The sequence below is a fragment of the Blastocystis hominis genome (assembly GCF_000151665.1).
Source record: "Blastocystis hominis, Singapore isolate B (sub-type 7) whole genome shotgun sequence assembly, scaffold_9".
NCBI lineage: Eukaryota > Bigyra > Opalinata > Blastocystidae > Blastocystis > Blastocystis hominis.
Window position 1 is genome coordinate 318,495 of NW_013171868.1, and position 16,791 is coordinate 335,285.

Sequence of the window (16,791 nt, forward strand, 5' to 3'; positions counted from 1 at the left end):
TGAGGTTGCAGTTTGTCGGCATCGATATCATCTGTTTCCTTTGGTGTCTGATCGTCACGAATGATAAACATATCGAAATGACAATTTTTCAAGTAAAGCGATAAAACTTCAAAAAGTGCCCCACAAAATGGGCACGAACCGCAACATCCAAAGTAAATCCTCTCACTTTCCATAAAGCCGCAATTCTCTACTATTATCTTATTGAAGAACGAACAATTGTTGTTGCTGCATCTCCCCTCCTTATTCAAGCCGTCCATCAGAACTCTGCCGACGTCATACACTAGCACATGCGAATCATTCGATAAGTTGGATATAGTATCAGCAGAGAGCTTAGAGTTGTCTTCATCACAAATTACAATAGATTCCTTTGGCAATTCTAGCTTCTTGCAAACAAATGACACAATATCATCAAGCAAGAAGCATCCTTCAAAATCATAGGAAAATACTTTCAGATAATAGTGGAAAAACATCTTTATGATCTTACAATAGGTAGGTTAATAAAATAATGACGAAGCCTTCTCTCTAATCAAGGAATCACTATACAAAGATTCCTCTGGCATTTTCAACAAACAGCACTATATTATGAACATTTATATCAATCAATAGCTTCCTCCCTGTTTCACGGTATTTAAGCAAGAATCAGACTCCATTCAGCCATATCCAGCTGACCTCCATAATAGGTATCATCAATATTCACAACCGCACTGCACTGGAACATGTAGGCATTGTAGGCATTCACGTTGCTCAGGGTGAAGGTCAAGGACTGAGCGGCAGTAGACCACTCCACACTATCCTGGCTATCCAGCATCACCCATTCGTCGCTTTCGTTCTTTCTACCAAAGATCTTCCACGTGTTGCAAGCCGCAGCCGTCGAATCGCCGTTGGTGAGCACATACTTGTTCATCGTGTTCGCATCGCCCTCGGGGAACGTGTAGGTCACTTCCACAGGGAAACTCGAGCTCGTCACAGCGGCTCGGTACTTGGTAGAAATCAAGTTATCGAACAGGTTCTGAATGGTGTAAGTAGTAGTACCCGCCATGTTCGAAGTAGCCTGGCCGCTTCCAACCAGCGATTGTTCATAGATCGTGAACTCCACAGAGCACTCGAAGTGCTCGGCCTGACCAATCTGACCCTCAGCAGCGTGCATTTCCACAGCGAATTCATACACACCATTCACAGCAGAATAAGCGTCCAGAGACAGGCGGAGAATGCGGTACACATTGCTCTCCTTCAGTTCGGTAGCCTGCGTCGTTGCAGTAATCTCTCCAGCGGGCAAGTTGAAGCGAGAAGCCTCGATTCCGTTCACATAGAACACAAAGCCACCGTTCGTCTTGACCTGGATGATCACAGATCGGAATCCAGCTCCAAACAACGTGTAGCTCTGACGGAAGTAACGCGTGATCGAAGAAATAGCCGGGTATTCCGAGGTCAAGCTCCAATTCACATTCTCCGTGGTCCAGCTCGTGCCCACCATGGCCTCCGAAGAGTATTTCCAAGCAGCTCCAGCCTCAATCACTTCAGGAAGAGCAAACACTGCAGACTCTTCAGCACCCACAACAACCTTCATGTACGATCCAAGCAAACTGCCGTAGAAAATACGAACCATCGAATTCTCAGCCCAAACCTGTTCATTCGAATTCGTCATCACAATCGTGTAGAGACCGCGAGTGATGTACAGGTTCACCACACCAGCAGCACAAGTAGTCTGACTATAGATAGCATGGTCACGCGTAGCTCCCTCATAAATCGTAAAGCCTTCAGAATCCGACGAGTTACCACAAGAACGAATCAACATGATTTGGAACTGTTCTTGAGTATCATCAGTGGGAGCCATAGTCGTAGGGAATTCAGTGTAAGCCATACCAAAGTTGAAGACCGAGTTCGTTTGAAGGTATCCACTTTCCATTACAAATTCCAGAGAAAGATCTCCGCTCTTCAAAATCAAAATAGAGCCCATAGACCATCCATTAAGGCCAGAATCACGCATCACCAAAGTGTGCTCAACAGGATTGACACACAAGTATCGAACCTCAGTTGTGCAAGAAGCCTGAGCAATAAGAGCATTTCCATTTGTATCCTTTCCTTCATAAATTTCAAATCCTTCTTCTTCACCAGAAGGTCCACAAGTACGACGGACTTCAAGCAAAAGCTGGTCTTCGCTGCATTCAGGGAAAAGAGTCGTGGGAGCAGCAGTAGTGGGAGCAGTAGTAGGAAGAGGTTCAGTAGGAGCCTCAGTAGGAGTCATATCAAAGGTATGATAAGCATATGAACCTCCAGCCGTCAAAGTGTAAGTCATAGACATGTAACCACTCTTCAAAGTAACATGCGAATTACCATTCCATCCATCATAGCCAGAATCACGCAGCTCAATCGTGTGAGCAACACGGCTGATGCACACATAATGAGTTCCAGCAGTGCATACAGACTCACTGTACAGAGGAGTACCAGTGAACGGACGATCTGTTCCCTGATAAATATCGACTCGTTCTTCTTCAGGATAAGTACCACACACACGAACAATTTCGAGCAATAGCTTGTCCTCTCCGCACTCAGGAATCGGTTCAGTAGGAGCAGCAGTCGTGGGAGCAGCAGTAGTGGGAGGCAAAGTCGTAGGAGCCTCGGTAGGAGGAAGAGTAGTAGGAGCAGTAGTAGGAAGAGGTTCAGTAGGAGCCTCAGTAGGAGTCATATCGAAAGTGTAATAAGCATATGAACCTCCAGCCGTCAAAGTGTAAGTCATAGACATGTAACCACTCTTCAAAGTAACATGCGAATTACCATTCCATCCATCATAGCCAGAATCACGCAGCTCAATCGTGTGAGCAACACGGCTGATGCACACATAATGAGTTCCAGCAGTGCATACAGACTCACTGTACAGAGGAGTACCAGTGAACGGACGGTCTGTTCCCTGATAAATATCGACTCGTTCTTCTTCAGGATAAGTACCACACACACGAACAATTTCGAGCAATAGCTTGTCCTCTCCGCACTCAGGAATCGGTTCAGTAGGAGGAAGAGTAGTGGGAGCCTCAGTGGGAGGAAGAGTAGTAGGAGGCAAAGTCGTAGGAGCCTCGGTAGGAGGAAGAGTAGTGGGAGCCTCAGTAGGAGGCAAAGTCGTAGGAGGATCAGTAGTGGGAGCCTCAGTAGGAGGAAAAGTCGTAGGAGGAAGAGTAGTGGGAGCCTCAGTGGGAGGAAGAGTAGTAGGAGCAGGAGTGGTAGGAGGCAAAGTCGTAGGAGCAGTAGTAGTAGGAGCAGTAGTAGGAGCCTCAGTAGGAAGAGGTTCAGTAGGAGCCCCAGAAGGAGTCAGATTGAATGTATAAGTAACAGAACTTCCAGTGTCCAAAGTGTAAGAAAGAGACATACCTCCACTCTTCAACACAATAGACGAGCTAACATCCCAACCATCGCGAGCGCTATCCGTCAACACAATCGTATGCTGCATAGGTCTCATGCAGAAATAGAAGGTACCAGCAGTACAAGTAGTTTCCTGATAAACGGGATTACCAGATAAAATAGTTCCTTCATAAATGCTGACCGATTCTTCAGATCCAAACTTTCCACAAGTACGGGTAACCGTAACCGCGAACTGTCTCTCGCCACATTCAATAGGAGGCAAAGTGGTAGGACCCTCAGTAGGAGGTAAAGTCGTGGGAGCAGGAGTGGGAGGCAAAGTCGTGGGAGCAGGAGTGGTAGGAGCCTCAGTAGGAGGCAAAGTAGTAGGAGGAAGAGTGGTAGGAGCCTCAGTAGGAGGAAGAGTAGTAGGAGCCTCAGTGGGAGGCAAAGTAGTAGGAGGAAGAGTAGTGGGAGCCTCAGTAGGAGGAAGAGTAGTAGGAGCCTCAGTAGGAGGAAGAGTAGTGGGAGCCTCAGTGGGAGGCAAAGTAGTAGGAGGAAGAGTAGTAGGAGCCTCAGTAGGAGGAAGAGTAGTAGGAGCCTCAGTAGGAGGAAGAGTAGTAGGAGCCTCAGTGGGAGGAAGAGTAGTAGGAGCCTCAGTAGGAAGAGGTTCAGTAGGAGCCCCAGAAGGAGTCAGATTGAATGTATAAGTAACAGAACTTCCAGTGTCCAAAGTGTAAGAAAGAGACATACCTCCACTCTTCAACACAATAGACGAGCTAACATCCCAACCATCGCGAGCGCTATCCGTCAACACAATCGTATGCTGCATAGGTCTCATGCAGAAATAGAAGGTACCAGCAGTACAAGTAGTTTCCTGATAAACGGGATTACCAGATAAAATAGTTCCTTCATAAATGCTGACCGATTCTTCAGATCCAAACTTTCCACAAGTACGGGTAACCGTAACCGCGAACTGTCTCTCGCCACATTCAATAGGAGGCAAAGTGGTAGGACCCTCAGTAGGAGGTAAAGTCGTGGGAGCAGGAGTGGTAGGAGCCTCAGTAGGAGGAAGAGTAGTGGGAGGCAAAGTAGTGGGAGCCTCGGTAGGAGGAAGAGTAGTAGGAGCCTCAGTAGGAGGAAGAGTAGTGGGAGGCAAAGTCGTAGGAGCCTCAGTAGGAGGAAGAGTAGTAGGAGGCAAAGTGGTAGGAGCCTCAGTAGGAGGCAAAGTAGTAGGAGGAAGAGTAGTAGGAGCAGGAGTAGTAGGAATAATAGTGGGAGGAACGGTGGGAGGCTCAGGAGTGGGAAGGATAGCAGTTACAATAGGACGGATAGCAAATCCAGCAATACCAGCAATGTTCGCATCCGACGTAGTTTCACGGATAGGAAGACGATACACGAACGAGTCGCAAGCACGCAGTCTCGACTCAACAGCAAAATAGGGCCACTCAGCATAGTCGGCAACTCCTTCCACAGCATACTGCATATACTCCACGACTACACCATACACAGAAGGTCTCCAGTAAGCATTGGTGAAGAAAGGACCTTCAGCACGATCATTGCGATAGTACTGGAAGTACTCAGGGTCCAGGCCTAAAGAAACGGCTGTAGGACCCTTCATCATCAAATCAAAAAGTCCAAGTTTGTTGTACACATGAGGCTTCTCGTAACCAGCAATGAAATACTTTTTATCCTCGTCAAAAATTTGACATTGCGAAGCTTCAACATTAGTGTGAGGATAATAACGACGGTAGGCAATTCCGTTATCAAATACATAATCGAAACCCCAAATAATAGGCATACCACTGCAAACACTACCCTCAATACCGTGATCCTTTCCAACACAATCAATCAACTCCTGAGCAGAAAGAGCAACTTCCACAATCTGATCATATGTATCCAAATACAACTTCTTAATGGCATACTCAATAGAGTTGGTAACAGCAAAGGCCCAAGACACCGAGCAGTTCTGGGGTTTGCAAATGGTCGCACGGAGAGTGTTTTCAGCTCCGCTGTCAAGCACATCATCACAAGGATCAGAAGAGGGCATCAGATATCTCCAGTTAGAATTGTTAAGCACAGGGGTAGTCGATGGTACAGGATTCTTCACTCCAGAATAACGCTGAGTAGTGACAGTCAGCTCCTCGAATTCTTCAGGGTGCCAATCAGCATAGAAAGTAAACTCCATCTTGTACTTATCACGAAGATTCCACTCGTGAATCTTCTCACAAGACTCAATGAAGTACTCCAAACGCTTCTGGAATTCAACAGTAGTAACATCACGCGAAGTACACTTCTGACTCTCAGGCCAATGATTTAAATAGTTGAGATATCCAGCCTGATCACAAGTAAAGTCAGACGATTCATCTGTCCCATCTTGGGGATAAGCACTCTGTCCATTAATTGGGGTGTTCTTATCAAAATCTGGCATGGGAATAGAGGAAGCTCCGTTATCTAAGCTTACGACCTCACCATAAGGAGCATTCCTTAAGTCCACGATTTTATTATTATTCTGACCATGAACAATAAGCACTTCTGCTGGGCCCTTACAACTAACATAGTAATGACCGGGAATTAGACAGTAAGCAGCAGAGTCAGTAAGGTCCTTAATAAGAACAAGACCGTTGGTCTTCTTGGATGCATCAGAAAGACTTACTTCACAACTGTCAGAGCCAAAAGTCTTCGTAAATACCGCTAACATAAATCCATTCTTACAGACATCACCTAGATTACACAAAAAACTAAAGAACAACTTGGATAGTATATTTCACTAGAAACCAATTGAAGCACGAATAACAAACCCAATAACACACAATTCATTATTCTCCGGACTAAATACTGAAGAGCGTTTAGAACGCTACTTGTAAATTAAAATCTAAGCATTATGATTGGTAGTTATCAAATATTACCATTTGTTAATTATTTATAAGGTATCGTGCTTCGTTTTATAGGAAACTTATCTTTGATGCGGCTTTTCTACGTGATAGGAGACTTTCCCTTCGTGCTTATTATAAACTCTACCTTGTCTTACGAACGGAAGGCTCCATTGTGAAGATCCTACCAAGGGTAGAACAGCCATTATGCAACAGTACGTAATGATTGTTTCGTTATGTGATACACCAAATTGGTGGGCAAAAACCGCAGAGAAGAGAAAGCGGACCATTCATGATTGTAATAAGTGGTAGGCTGTCTTGGATCCCGTATGCTCAAACAAAACTATATACATGTTGTTTGCTGAGTGGGAGTCTACTTTAAGAAAATCGATGTCCAAAACGAGTCAGTCTTGTTACAATTAGACACGGAAAACAATCACATATCAAAATAGTAGTATGCATTTCATAACAAGAATGGCGTGGAAATATAATACAAAGGGATTTTTTTATACAGTTGTTTCTCTCATGTCATTAGCAGTAATTATGGTATGAAATGGGTGATGTCGAAGTTAAAAACGAGGAGAATTACATATTGGTACAACCCAAACCAAATTCGTGTTGCTTCATCGAAGGTCTAAGAACAGGGTTCGAATCCTACCGAATTTCTTTATTACTTTAACTATTGAAGTTGTGATGATTTCACAATACTGTATAAATTCCAGAGAATGATCGAATTCTATTGTCAACAAAAGATAACACACTATTCACTTGTTCGCCCATAAATTATTTGTTAGGAGGCTAAAAAGAAAGTGCCGATATCATTATTGTGACGATTTCATTCATAGCATAGTATCTATTTTACTTCAAATTTATCAACTATCTATGCTATGTACATAGGCTAGAGTAGAAATTTTATATGAATTGTAACACTAGGCACTATTTGGAGAGAGCCAAGCGTAATAACGCCTGTTTCTGCGAATATCCATTTGAAATTGCCTATTCTATTATTAAAAAATAAAATGAAATTCCTCAAAATAGGCAACGGCAGTAAAAAGATGAAAAACCATAAACGAAAACGATAGCAGAGGTCAGATTTCTGTGTTTTCAAGTACTACGCCATAGATTATTCATCTACATCTATTCTCCAAGACGTAGATGAGTAAAGACAATTCTGTGTCAAATTAGGATGAACACTGAATATTTTAGACAAACAGTTGTGAAATTGAATTCGAATAATTAAAATAATAATAATAATAATAATAATAACTATTATTAAAATGAATAGTGCTGAATTCAAAATATTACCCGCGGGAATCTCTTGGTGAGCAACTATCAGTATTTGTTTTTTACAAGAGTAATTTCCCATATTTGAGATGTCTAGTTTGATCGAGGGTAATGCTGGTATGGCATCTTTACAAAGTGGATCTTAAATCGAGTGTTTAATACTAGATACTCTTGATAGTTGCATTTATGGCATCAAAGTGTTTACCAAAAAGAAATCCTATTTTGAGGGTGTAAAACGAAAGGAAAAACGAGTATGAAAAGGAATGGATGATTTGAGTCGTAGATATTGTTGGTAAACAAATTTCTCGGAATTATTCTTAATAATATAAAAAAATACCCTGAAGCGCGAGATTGTAGTGATTCTTTCTATTTCCGAGAGTAGTGGTATTTGAAGAGCTGTATATTATTACGCTTATGGATCTCGTCCTGAAAAGGAAGGATTTTTCTACCGAAACAGTTCAAATGGTATTTTGTCATTCCGTTCTTTTATTGGTTAGGTCTTCCAAATATTTTCAATTTGCTGCTCCGATTATCAGATGCTATCGCGTTACATTCAGTGGTGTAAGAACTTACATAAAACGACCTCCATTTGGATGGACCAAACCTTTTCGGCTGTCTTCCAGTGTTGTTCGGATGAGGATCTACAAATAAGTGCATACACCGCTCTTTACTACATGCTTTATGAGTAGGGGTTGGTGTACTCTTTAAAAACACAGCGTGGAATGCTTTAAGCAATTTCGAGCTGAAGGGTGTCTACCCGAATTAATCCTGAAGGTTCACAATGACCACTTAGGCCAATATCTCATTTCTCCAACACAAATCATGAAGAAACTAATTTTAGAAGGCGGAACCGAAGTATTACAATATTGCTCTCGAGACGAGATTATGATGATGCTAAACTGCTCTCATGTGACAACGCAAATCTTAGCACTGATCGTAATGACAGAGATTATGGAATGCTCCTCGCTGCCTCTTTTTAATTACATCAAATACCGAAATGACGTTAGCGTCACAAAGTGCCATCTACGCATTAACAATGATCCTATGAAACCCTATAGTGTGGTATTCGTAAGGAAAGATTATTTTGTTGTTTATCCGCACGAAGATGATGTTATTTGTGAGGTTCCGGTTTATAAGATCGGCCTTACAAACTGCTTTCTCTATCTGGAGGCGGCAAGCAATGCCCTTTCCTTTATGCTTCCAGGTGCCTGTCCTGTCACACTACAGTTTGAAAAGTAGTGGAGAACAGCAAGGAAATGATGTGTAGCCAAGAGGAATTTAAATTGTGGAGCTCTCGGTTCCAGGATATGCCCTCTTATAATAGTAGTGCGTATCCATACATTCACTCAAGAAGCAATTTTCGTATGCCTACGGATTGAGAACTAAGGATTAGCGCCTTATTTTAACCTCCGTTACCAGTTAACGCCTGAGAATCAATGGAGTCCTGGGATTGAGGAGCTCCAGACCATTCAATGGATGGTCAGTGAGGGTGTTAGCATTGCCGAAATGTATCCCTATGTATGCCATATTATTTTTTTGGCAACCATGACGCCGGAAGGCAGGGAGTACTTGGTGCGGCTGAACTATCTGACCCTGATTAATTCCCTATTATCACAGATTAACGAGGAGTATATTAAGGAATGCCAAAGCACTGTTAGCTATGGTACGTCTATCTAGCATTGAATTTATCCTCTAGAGTATTTTTCAAAGCTGGAAGCATCGGAAATCGTTTCTCGCGTCCAAACAGATTTGATTGGAGCGCTTTTTAATGTACTCGATGGAAAGAAATCCATTCACCTGTAGTTATGTGCTGAACCCGACATGGTGATTCGTCTTGATGCTTCCTTAATCATCGGCTTCTTGCCGTCGTTCTTGGGATCCAAGTATTGTCAAAACAGTCAAATGCATATTCTCGCGATTCTGTATTTGTCGGGTGTGATGATAAAGGCATTAGAGATTACTTGCTTGCCTCCCTATCCGTAGAAAGAGATATGAGTGTCGTGCAGCAGGTGGTGGACAGCTTCGGCTCGATAATATCGGTAACATCACTTCCTTACACCAACCGCACTTTCTTCCAGCAAATGTATCTCATCTATCGCATCGTGAACGAGCTGGCTCGCTTTGGAGAGGAAATTCTGTCGCAGTTGACAAAGAAAGGATGTAATGTTGCATACGAGAGATCTGACGATTAGTCCTCAGGTTTATTTTAAGGAATTGTAGAAACAAAGAAATGGGTGGGCAAATCGCGCTTTACAGCCAGCACTATCTCGACTCGATTTATGGAAGCAGGAATGCTCCTCTTTCCACTTTGGATCTGAATAACTTATTCGAAATCGCGTATACCCCTGCATCGTACGCAGTGGTTCGTGCCCTGATTGAGATTAATAACATGCTCCCCTCTCTGATAAAGACTGTCAGAGACTTAGCAATGAACCCTCTGACAATGCAGCGCGCTGTCGCTTCGGTGCAGCTTTCCTATCGGCAATCTCTCAAGTCGATCTCCTTTGTGCATACGCCCGTGGATGATAAGGAGAAAGACAAGGCGGTCTTTGAAGACGATTTTTTGAATCATTCTATTATTTACGGGTTCAATAAGCAGCAAGACATTGACTATGCTCTCCAGTGCGCTCGCGAGTCGGAAGTGCTGAAGAAGCCCATTACGTCCATCAAGCGAATCAACACTGGGCAATCCTCTATGCGCAGTTCCTCGCAAAGTATAGATTTAGAAGAAAAGGACAAGATGGATACCTTTAAATATCTCGCGGAATCAGTGGCCTATCTCCGAGGTTTATTGAGTAACGCCAAAAGAGACACGTTTGGCAAGCAGAGCAGTAATGTGGTGAAGCTTCTGGGACGTATCATCACTTACTACTGCTTCTCTCCTCATCTTGCTACGCTGCTTCTAGACAAACGTATGCGTTGGGCTACCTCATTTCCTTTTAGGCATCATCACCGAGATCTTCGTGATTCTCAGAGACAGCAAGAATTTCGATTCAGACGCGATCTTCTCTCTTGGTTGTGCCCTCCTCAGCTTCTTCCAACATTATCAGGGAGACATCGTCTTGTTTTCCAGTGGCGTTCAATGTAGAGCAACATTTGGTATCTCGGTAGCACGCAGAAGAAGCCGGTGGTTCTCATTATTCTGCTCGCGACGCTTCAAAAGTCTTACGACAGCGAAACGAAGGCTTTGTTTGTGCTCATTCTAGCGACAATGTTGCGGTGCTTCCCTCTACAAGAGCAGTTCCTGAAATACAAGGGAATCTTCATTGTGTACTCTGTGTTCCAGAAGGATTTGCCGCTCAGCGTGATGGCTACCTCGTGTTTGTTTGGTTTGATCGCACAGAATCGAGACATGTGCGAGCTGCTTTTGAAAACATATCGCCTTTTGGACGATTACCAAGATCTCGGATTGTATCCTGAGAACACACAAGCGGAGATGCTTTTTGCTCTCCAAAGCTATATTCTAAACGGAGAAGGCAAGAGCTACATCGTCCAGAATAGTTCCCTTCTCAATAACCTCATCGCCCTCAGTCGAGGAGAGGTAGAATCGTCGTCTTTGCGTGATCGATATATAGAGTATTGCTTCCGACCAAAGTCCGGGACCACTTCTCGTTCACCGTGCACGCGTGGTGCTGACCTACCTCTTCATCTGCACAAAGAACCATGAAGAAGACCTGCCCGATTTCTCGCTGGACACTCTCTTCGAGTTGCTGACTACCGATGTTCCCTTGGTGGTCAGTTGCTGCACAAAGGTATTTTTGCGCAGAGGAGTCCATGGTAGATGTTGGCCGACAAGCTTTATTACGGCTGTCCTCCTGCGATCGACTTCATTTACTTGCCTCTCAAGGCTGGAATCGCTGAATGCAAGTCGTCTAGCCGACGCTCGATGTGGACTCCATACGAAGTCTATCTGGAGCCCGATCGTCTGCTGCTCTACCAGGTGCTTCTTTGGAACCGAGTGTGACGTGTAGCAGAGAGATAAGGTCATGAAGGACTTCTGCTGCAAGTCAATCAGTCTCAAGGATATCATTTTGGAGCAGTACCCGCAAGAAGCGTTCTCCAAGGGTCTGAAGATCTCAAGCGGTCGGATCCGAGACAGTGCGAAGTTCATTCGTTTTAGCGATGACGATGAATATAAGGGATGGAACCAGGTACTGGTTGGAAGCCAAATTCACTCTAGTTCCTCTCGTTAGCAGTGACTCCGCATCCCATCATCACCACTCCGGATGAAGTCCCCATCCTTCTCATCGATCCTGAGCGTGAGAACGCGGGTCCTGCGCGGAACGACAGCACTCGACCCTTCATCCCCACCATCATTAACTACCGAACTCTGCATTCCATTCGGAACTGCCCGAGCCCCAAGCTGTGGTTCCACCAAGACGTTATCACGGCTGCCCAGCTGACCGACGCGCACGTCGATCGGCTGATTAAGCAACTGACTTCCGAATCGCCCATCACACGTGTACATAGCATTCGAGCAATCGCCTCGATCTTCACATGCGCTAATCACACTCTCTCTCCCAAGGTCTTTGAGACCTTCATCCACACCATTCGCGCGATCGCCTCCGATATCTCGGTGCTGACTATGCCTCCCCCCGAGGACTACTTGTTCCACCAGACCTTCTTCTACCCCAAGACCAATCATTGGGTGTGTTCCATCTGTCTGCTAATGTGTCTTGACTCGGTGGATGTTTGTCCGTGCTGCGGAGCATCGCGCGTTCCGGGACTCGAAGACACCACGGATGTGGCCACATATCATCAGCAGCGGCTCTGCTTTGCGTTCACGCGATACATGTACGAATGCCTTCATGTGTGTTCGACCGATATGGCGCTGTGCAAGCTCTTTAATGGCAAGGACTTGGAGCAAGCCGTGGCCTTCATGAAGAGCAATGATCCGCGATCGATCATTATCTGCTCCAAATTCATGTTTTGCTTATCGAGATGGCTGATTCCTAGCACGAACGTGATTTATCAAAACCAAAACGGCGCGTTACTGTCCTTCTTGAAAAGCGAATTCTTGTATTCGACCATTCAAAACATCGTGCAGACGCTTACTCCTTCAAAGTAATCACTCGGTGCTCCCTTTCTATGCCTAGATCGGCGTTGTTGGTGCTCTACAATCTCACCAAGCTCATCGGAGCGATCACCACGTATGATTCAACGATGCCTTCCGTGTTCACCAAGTACAATGGAATCGAAATCATGTCGACCATTTTCCGCTTCTCCCTTTCCCCCAAGCAGAGAGAGTGTCTCACCAACTTTGTCCGGCCTGTCATCAGCTTCCTCTGGGGCACAAAGAGCAATTCCAGTGTGCTACAGAACTGTTCGATGCAGCAGCTCATGACGCTGTTCCTCTGGGCCGTCGAGAACGAAATCTCCTCGGAGACTTCGGGCGTCAATGTCGGATCGAACGTCAAGGAGATTCTACTCAAGTACGCTTCCCAGAGAGAGCCCAGCGGCGCTTCCGACCGTCAGATTTCGCCGAGGGACGCGAGCGCAATGCAGGAGAAGCAGGAGATCCTCGTGAAGTACGCGGTGCCTCGTCTCCTTGCCTTATTCACCGACATCACTTCCTATGGCCGTTTCCGCGTTTTGAAGAATCCAGCGCAGCTGTTGTACTACTGCTATCAGGTGCTTCTCATCGTGAAAGAGCTGTCCACCAACCTCGTGAGACGATCTGGGTGTCATTGAATGTAGGTTCCTGCGCAGCAGCATCATCTCCTTGGCAATGGCATGGCCCACATTTTGCTGGTGGTGTGTCGCTCGGCGTGGATCCCCGTCGAAATGCGCTTAGTCAGCGTGGAATGTCTCACCCTGTTGCTTTCGAACCCGGAAACCATCGTGCGGACTTCGATGGATCCTGACTAGTAGAACGACCTCATGGTAAAGGAGCGCTACGTGGTGAGTCCTCTTCTCTCTCTGCTCCACGACGAAGTGGCCGCCACGACTCTGAAAGCAGTGCCGAAGAACGAGGAAAGCGAGGTGATCCAGACCGTGATGAAGCTTCTGCTGATTCTGAGCAACGTCGGCGCGGCCGTGTATCAAATGCTGCGCGGCAACATCCTCTTCTACATTCTGCTCTCGCTTGACAAGGCCTGCCCTCCCTCGCTGCAGCGCGTGGCCTCGCAGCTGCTCTGGAAGATCGTGAGCAAGCGCTGCGTTTCGGCTGGATCGCCGTTCGGTCAGAATCTCGAAGTGGGTCAGCTCTTAACAAGAATCGTCGCGCTGCTTCCCCAAGCCCCGTATCCGATCTCCCAATACCTTCTCGGCGTGGCGATGGTTCTCTCTTATTCAGCAAAGCGGAAGCTCTTCCTCGTTCCGCTGATTAAGGAGGAGCTGCTAAGCAAGAAGGAGTTAATGTCACGCAGCGCCGAGCCTCCGAAGTACTCGCTTGTGGACTTCTATCGCCATATGATTCTGCCGAATCGGTAGGATTGATGGAGGGAAGTGACCGATAGAGATCATGATAGTCTGCTACGCGTGATGGATCTCGATACGCTCTTCATTCTGGCGCAGTTTTCGGATAACTATGTGCGCTACTCTGCGCTGGGCGAGCTTCGCTATCGTCTGATCCAAGTGATTATTCCCCCGAAAGAAGGATTGCCGGGCGAATATCTGCACACGGAAGCCATGCTGCGATACAATGGAGCAGTGGAGTGCGAGAGAGTGGAGGCGTTTTTGAGTCCGATCGGCTTGTATATGTATGGCGAGATGGCGTACAAGATTCTGTTCGGCAGAGTGTTCCTTCGAGGCACGGATAGTCAGTTGATCGTGAAGGACGAACAGACGAACAGCCATGTTACGCTGCTGCTTTCGACGAAAGAAGAAGTGGAGCAGTGGCGAAGCAAGATCGAGGAAGGGAAGATGCAGTTCGGAATGGGCTTCCAGAACTTGCCTGTGAAGCCGGAGAGGCGCGACTTGATCCTCGAACGAGACAAGCAGTTGCTGGATCTTGTGGGAGTGGAAGGGAGGTCTGATGGATAGGTGAATGTGCCTCAGCCGCAGGAAAATGACCAGTTCACAGCGTTGCGGAAGTCGGTGGTGGAGGTTCTGCAGTTCATCAAGGAGTTCCGAACGGGTGTGACATCATCCACACCGACGATTCAAGATTTTATGAGGCGATGTGAGCAAGAAAGAGATGTCTTTACCGATGCCAAGTGGGTTTTGGGTGAAGGAATGAGGTGTAGTAAGAATTGGAGTATTTTTATGGCGGCTCCTCCAGCTCCTGTGCCTTCTGTGATTATCAATTAAGTGTATTCGTGAGTGTTTGTTGCTTCTGCAATTTTAAATTCAATGAAATAATCGAATAATCATCTCGCATGAAATGAATCAATGAATCAATCACAAGAATAGGCTTTAGAATATCCAATGCAAATAACTAAGCGATCATCAATTGAAGGTAATTTGATCGAACTCACTCCCCATACCCACTTTCGAACAAACAATTCACTGTATACATTCGTATCCTTTTGTATTTATTGTTTATCATTCTTCTTTTTCGCTCCTTTTTCTCCTTTTTCTTCGGCTCGGGACCTCTCGCTCTTTACAGCGGGATGTTTCCGTGCTTTCTCCAAGGATTGGTCATCTTCTTGGTCTGGAGGATCTCGAGGTCCTCGCAGAGTCTTCTTCGGGTCTCGGTGGGCTCGATGATGTCGTCGATGAATCCTCTCTGGGCGGCCATGAGCGGGTTGGCGAAGTTGTAGGCGTACTCGGCCTTGTTCTTCTGGAGATCCTTTCCTCGGAAGATGATCTTGACGGCTCCCTCGGCTCCCATGACGGCGATCTCTCCGTTGGGCCACGAGTAGTTGCTGTCTCCGCGCAGATGCTTCGAGGACATCACGCAGTACGCGCCTCCGTAGCTCTTGCGGGTGATGACGGTGACCTTGGGCACGGTCGCCTCCGCGTAGGCGTAGATCAGCTTGGCTCCCTCGCGGATGATTCCTCGGTGCTCCTGGTTCACGCCGGGCAGGAAGCCGGGCACGTCCACGAACGTCACCAGCGGGATGTTGAACGCGTCGCAGAAGCGCACGAACCGCGCGCCCTTCACCGAGGCGTTGATGTCCAGGCAGCCCGCCAGCTCCAGCGGCTGGTTCGCCACCACGCCCACCGTGCGGCCCTCCATGCGGGCGAAGCCCACCACGATGTTCTTCGCGAAGTCGGGCGACGTCTCGAAGAACTCCTGCTCGTCCACCACCAGCTTCACCAGCTTCTTCATGTCGTACGGCATGTTCGCGTCCTGCGGCACGATGTTCGCCAGCGCCGGCTCCGCGCGGCTCCGCGGGTCCGTGCACACGCGGCTCGGAACGCCGTCGCGGTTGTTCAGAGGCAGGTAGTCGTAGAACGTGCGCATCGCGCGAAGCATCTCCACGTCGTTGTCGAACGCGCCCTGCGCCACGCCAGACTTCTTCGTGTGGATCGCAGCGCCGCCCAGCTCCTCCTGCGTCACTTCCTCCTGCGTCACCGTCTTCACCACGTCCGGACCCGTGATGAACATGTACGACGTGTCGCGCACCATGAAGATGAAATCCGTGATCGCAGGAGAGTACACAGCGCCTCCAGCGCACGGACCCATGATCAGAGAGATCTGCGGAATCACACCCGACGACAGAGTGTTCCGCTTGAAGATCTCCGAGTAGCCAGCAAGAGAGTCGCAGCCCTCCTGGATACGAGCACCACCAGAGTCGTTCAGACCGATCACCGGAGCACCCACGTCCATGGCCTTGTCCATCACCTTGCAGATCTTCTCAGCGTTCGTGCCAGACAGAGAACCTCCCAGCACAGTGAAGTCCTGAGCGAACAGGAACACCAGACGACCGTTGATCGTTCCGTGACCCGTCACAACACCATCGCCAGGGTAGTTCTGCTTCTCCATACCGAAATGCACGCAGCGGTGCGCCTTCAGCTGGTCGTACTCGCGGAACGAACCCTTATCCACCAGCAGCTCGATACGCTCGCGAGCAGTCAGCTTGCCACGCTTGTGCTGAGAATCAATGCGCTTCTCGCCTCCACCAATAAGGGCGCTGTGGCGAGCTTCAGCAAGTCTTTCAGTGAAAGGCTTCGTTAAATCAACAGCTCCGGCGAAACTGCGCTACACCATCACACTCACAGATTCAAAATCGTACAGCAAGAGTCACAGCACGCTTCGAAATCATAGAAGGAACAGATGCGAGCATTCTTTGGGAAAACCTAGAATGGGAGAATAATGGAGAAACAGGGAAGATGAGTGAAAGGACGACATACAGCTTTAAGGGACCAAAATGTTATGCATGTCGAATTGTATAAAAACGATTATTTGAAGGCAAAA

The 16,791-nt window shown here is 46.8% G+C and overlaps 3 protein-coding genes; 1 reads left to right on the forward strand and 2 right to left on the reverse strand.

Moving 5' to 3' along the window:
- Nucleotides 1–576: 576 nt before the first annotated feature.
- Nucleotides 577–6,031, reverse strand: GSBLH_T00005032001 (uncharacterized protein; the record flags this gene model as incomplete). XM_013044025.1 has 1 exon in its annotated part: nucleotides 577–6,031. The coding sequence occupies one exon, from the start codon at nucleotides 6,029–6,031 to the stop codon at nucleotides 629–631; it is 5,403 nt and encodes a 1,800-aa protein (XP_012899479.1). The 3' UTR covers nucleotides 577–628.
- An 8,167-nt stretch (nucleotides 6,032–14,198) lies between these two features.
- On the forward strand, nucleotides 14,199–14,747 carry GSBLH_T00005033001 (uncharacterized protein; the record flags this gene model as incomplete). XM_013044026.1 has 1 exon in its annotated part: nucleotides 14,199–14,747. One exon carries the CDS (start codon nucleotides 14,199–14,201, stop codon nucleotides 14,469–14,471), a length of 273 nt encoding a protein of 90 aa, XP_012899480.1. The 3' UTR covers nucleotides 14,472–14,747.
- Nucleotides 14,748–14,935: 188 nt separating this feature from the next.
- On the reverse strand, nucleotides 14,936–16,677 carry GSBLH_T00005034001 (Propionyl-CoA carboxylase subunit ?). XM_013044027.1 has 2 exons: nucleotides 16,610–16,677; nucleotides 14,936–16,575 (listed from the first exon to the last, which is right to left on the reverse strand). Exons 1-2 carry the CDS (start codon nucleotides 16,637–16,639, stop codon nucleotides 15,031–15,033), a joined length of 1,575 nt encoding a protein of 524 aa, XP_012899481.1. The 5' UTR covers nucleotides 16,640–16,677; the 3' UTR covers nucleotides 14,936–15,030.
- Between the last annotated feature and the right edge of the window lie 114 nt (nucleotides 16,678–16,791).

What these genes read in the sequence shown, in the direction of transcription:
- GSBLH_T00005034001 (XM_013044027.1), bottom strand. Translation starts at nt 16,639, where the DNA reads ATGATTTCGAAGCGTGCTGTGACTCTTGCT. An exon ending in AGCGTGCTGTGACTCTTGCT is followed by an intron (nt 16,576 to 16,609) that starts GTACGATTTTGA and finishes GTGATGGTGTAG; the next exon opens with CGCAGTTTCGCCGGAGCTGT.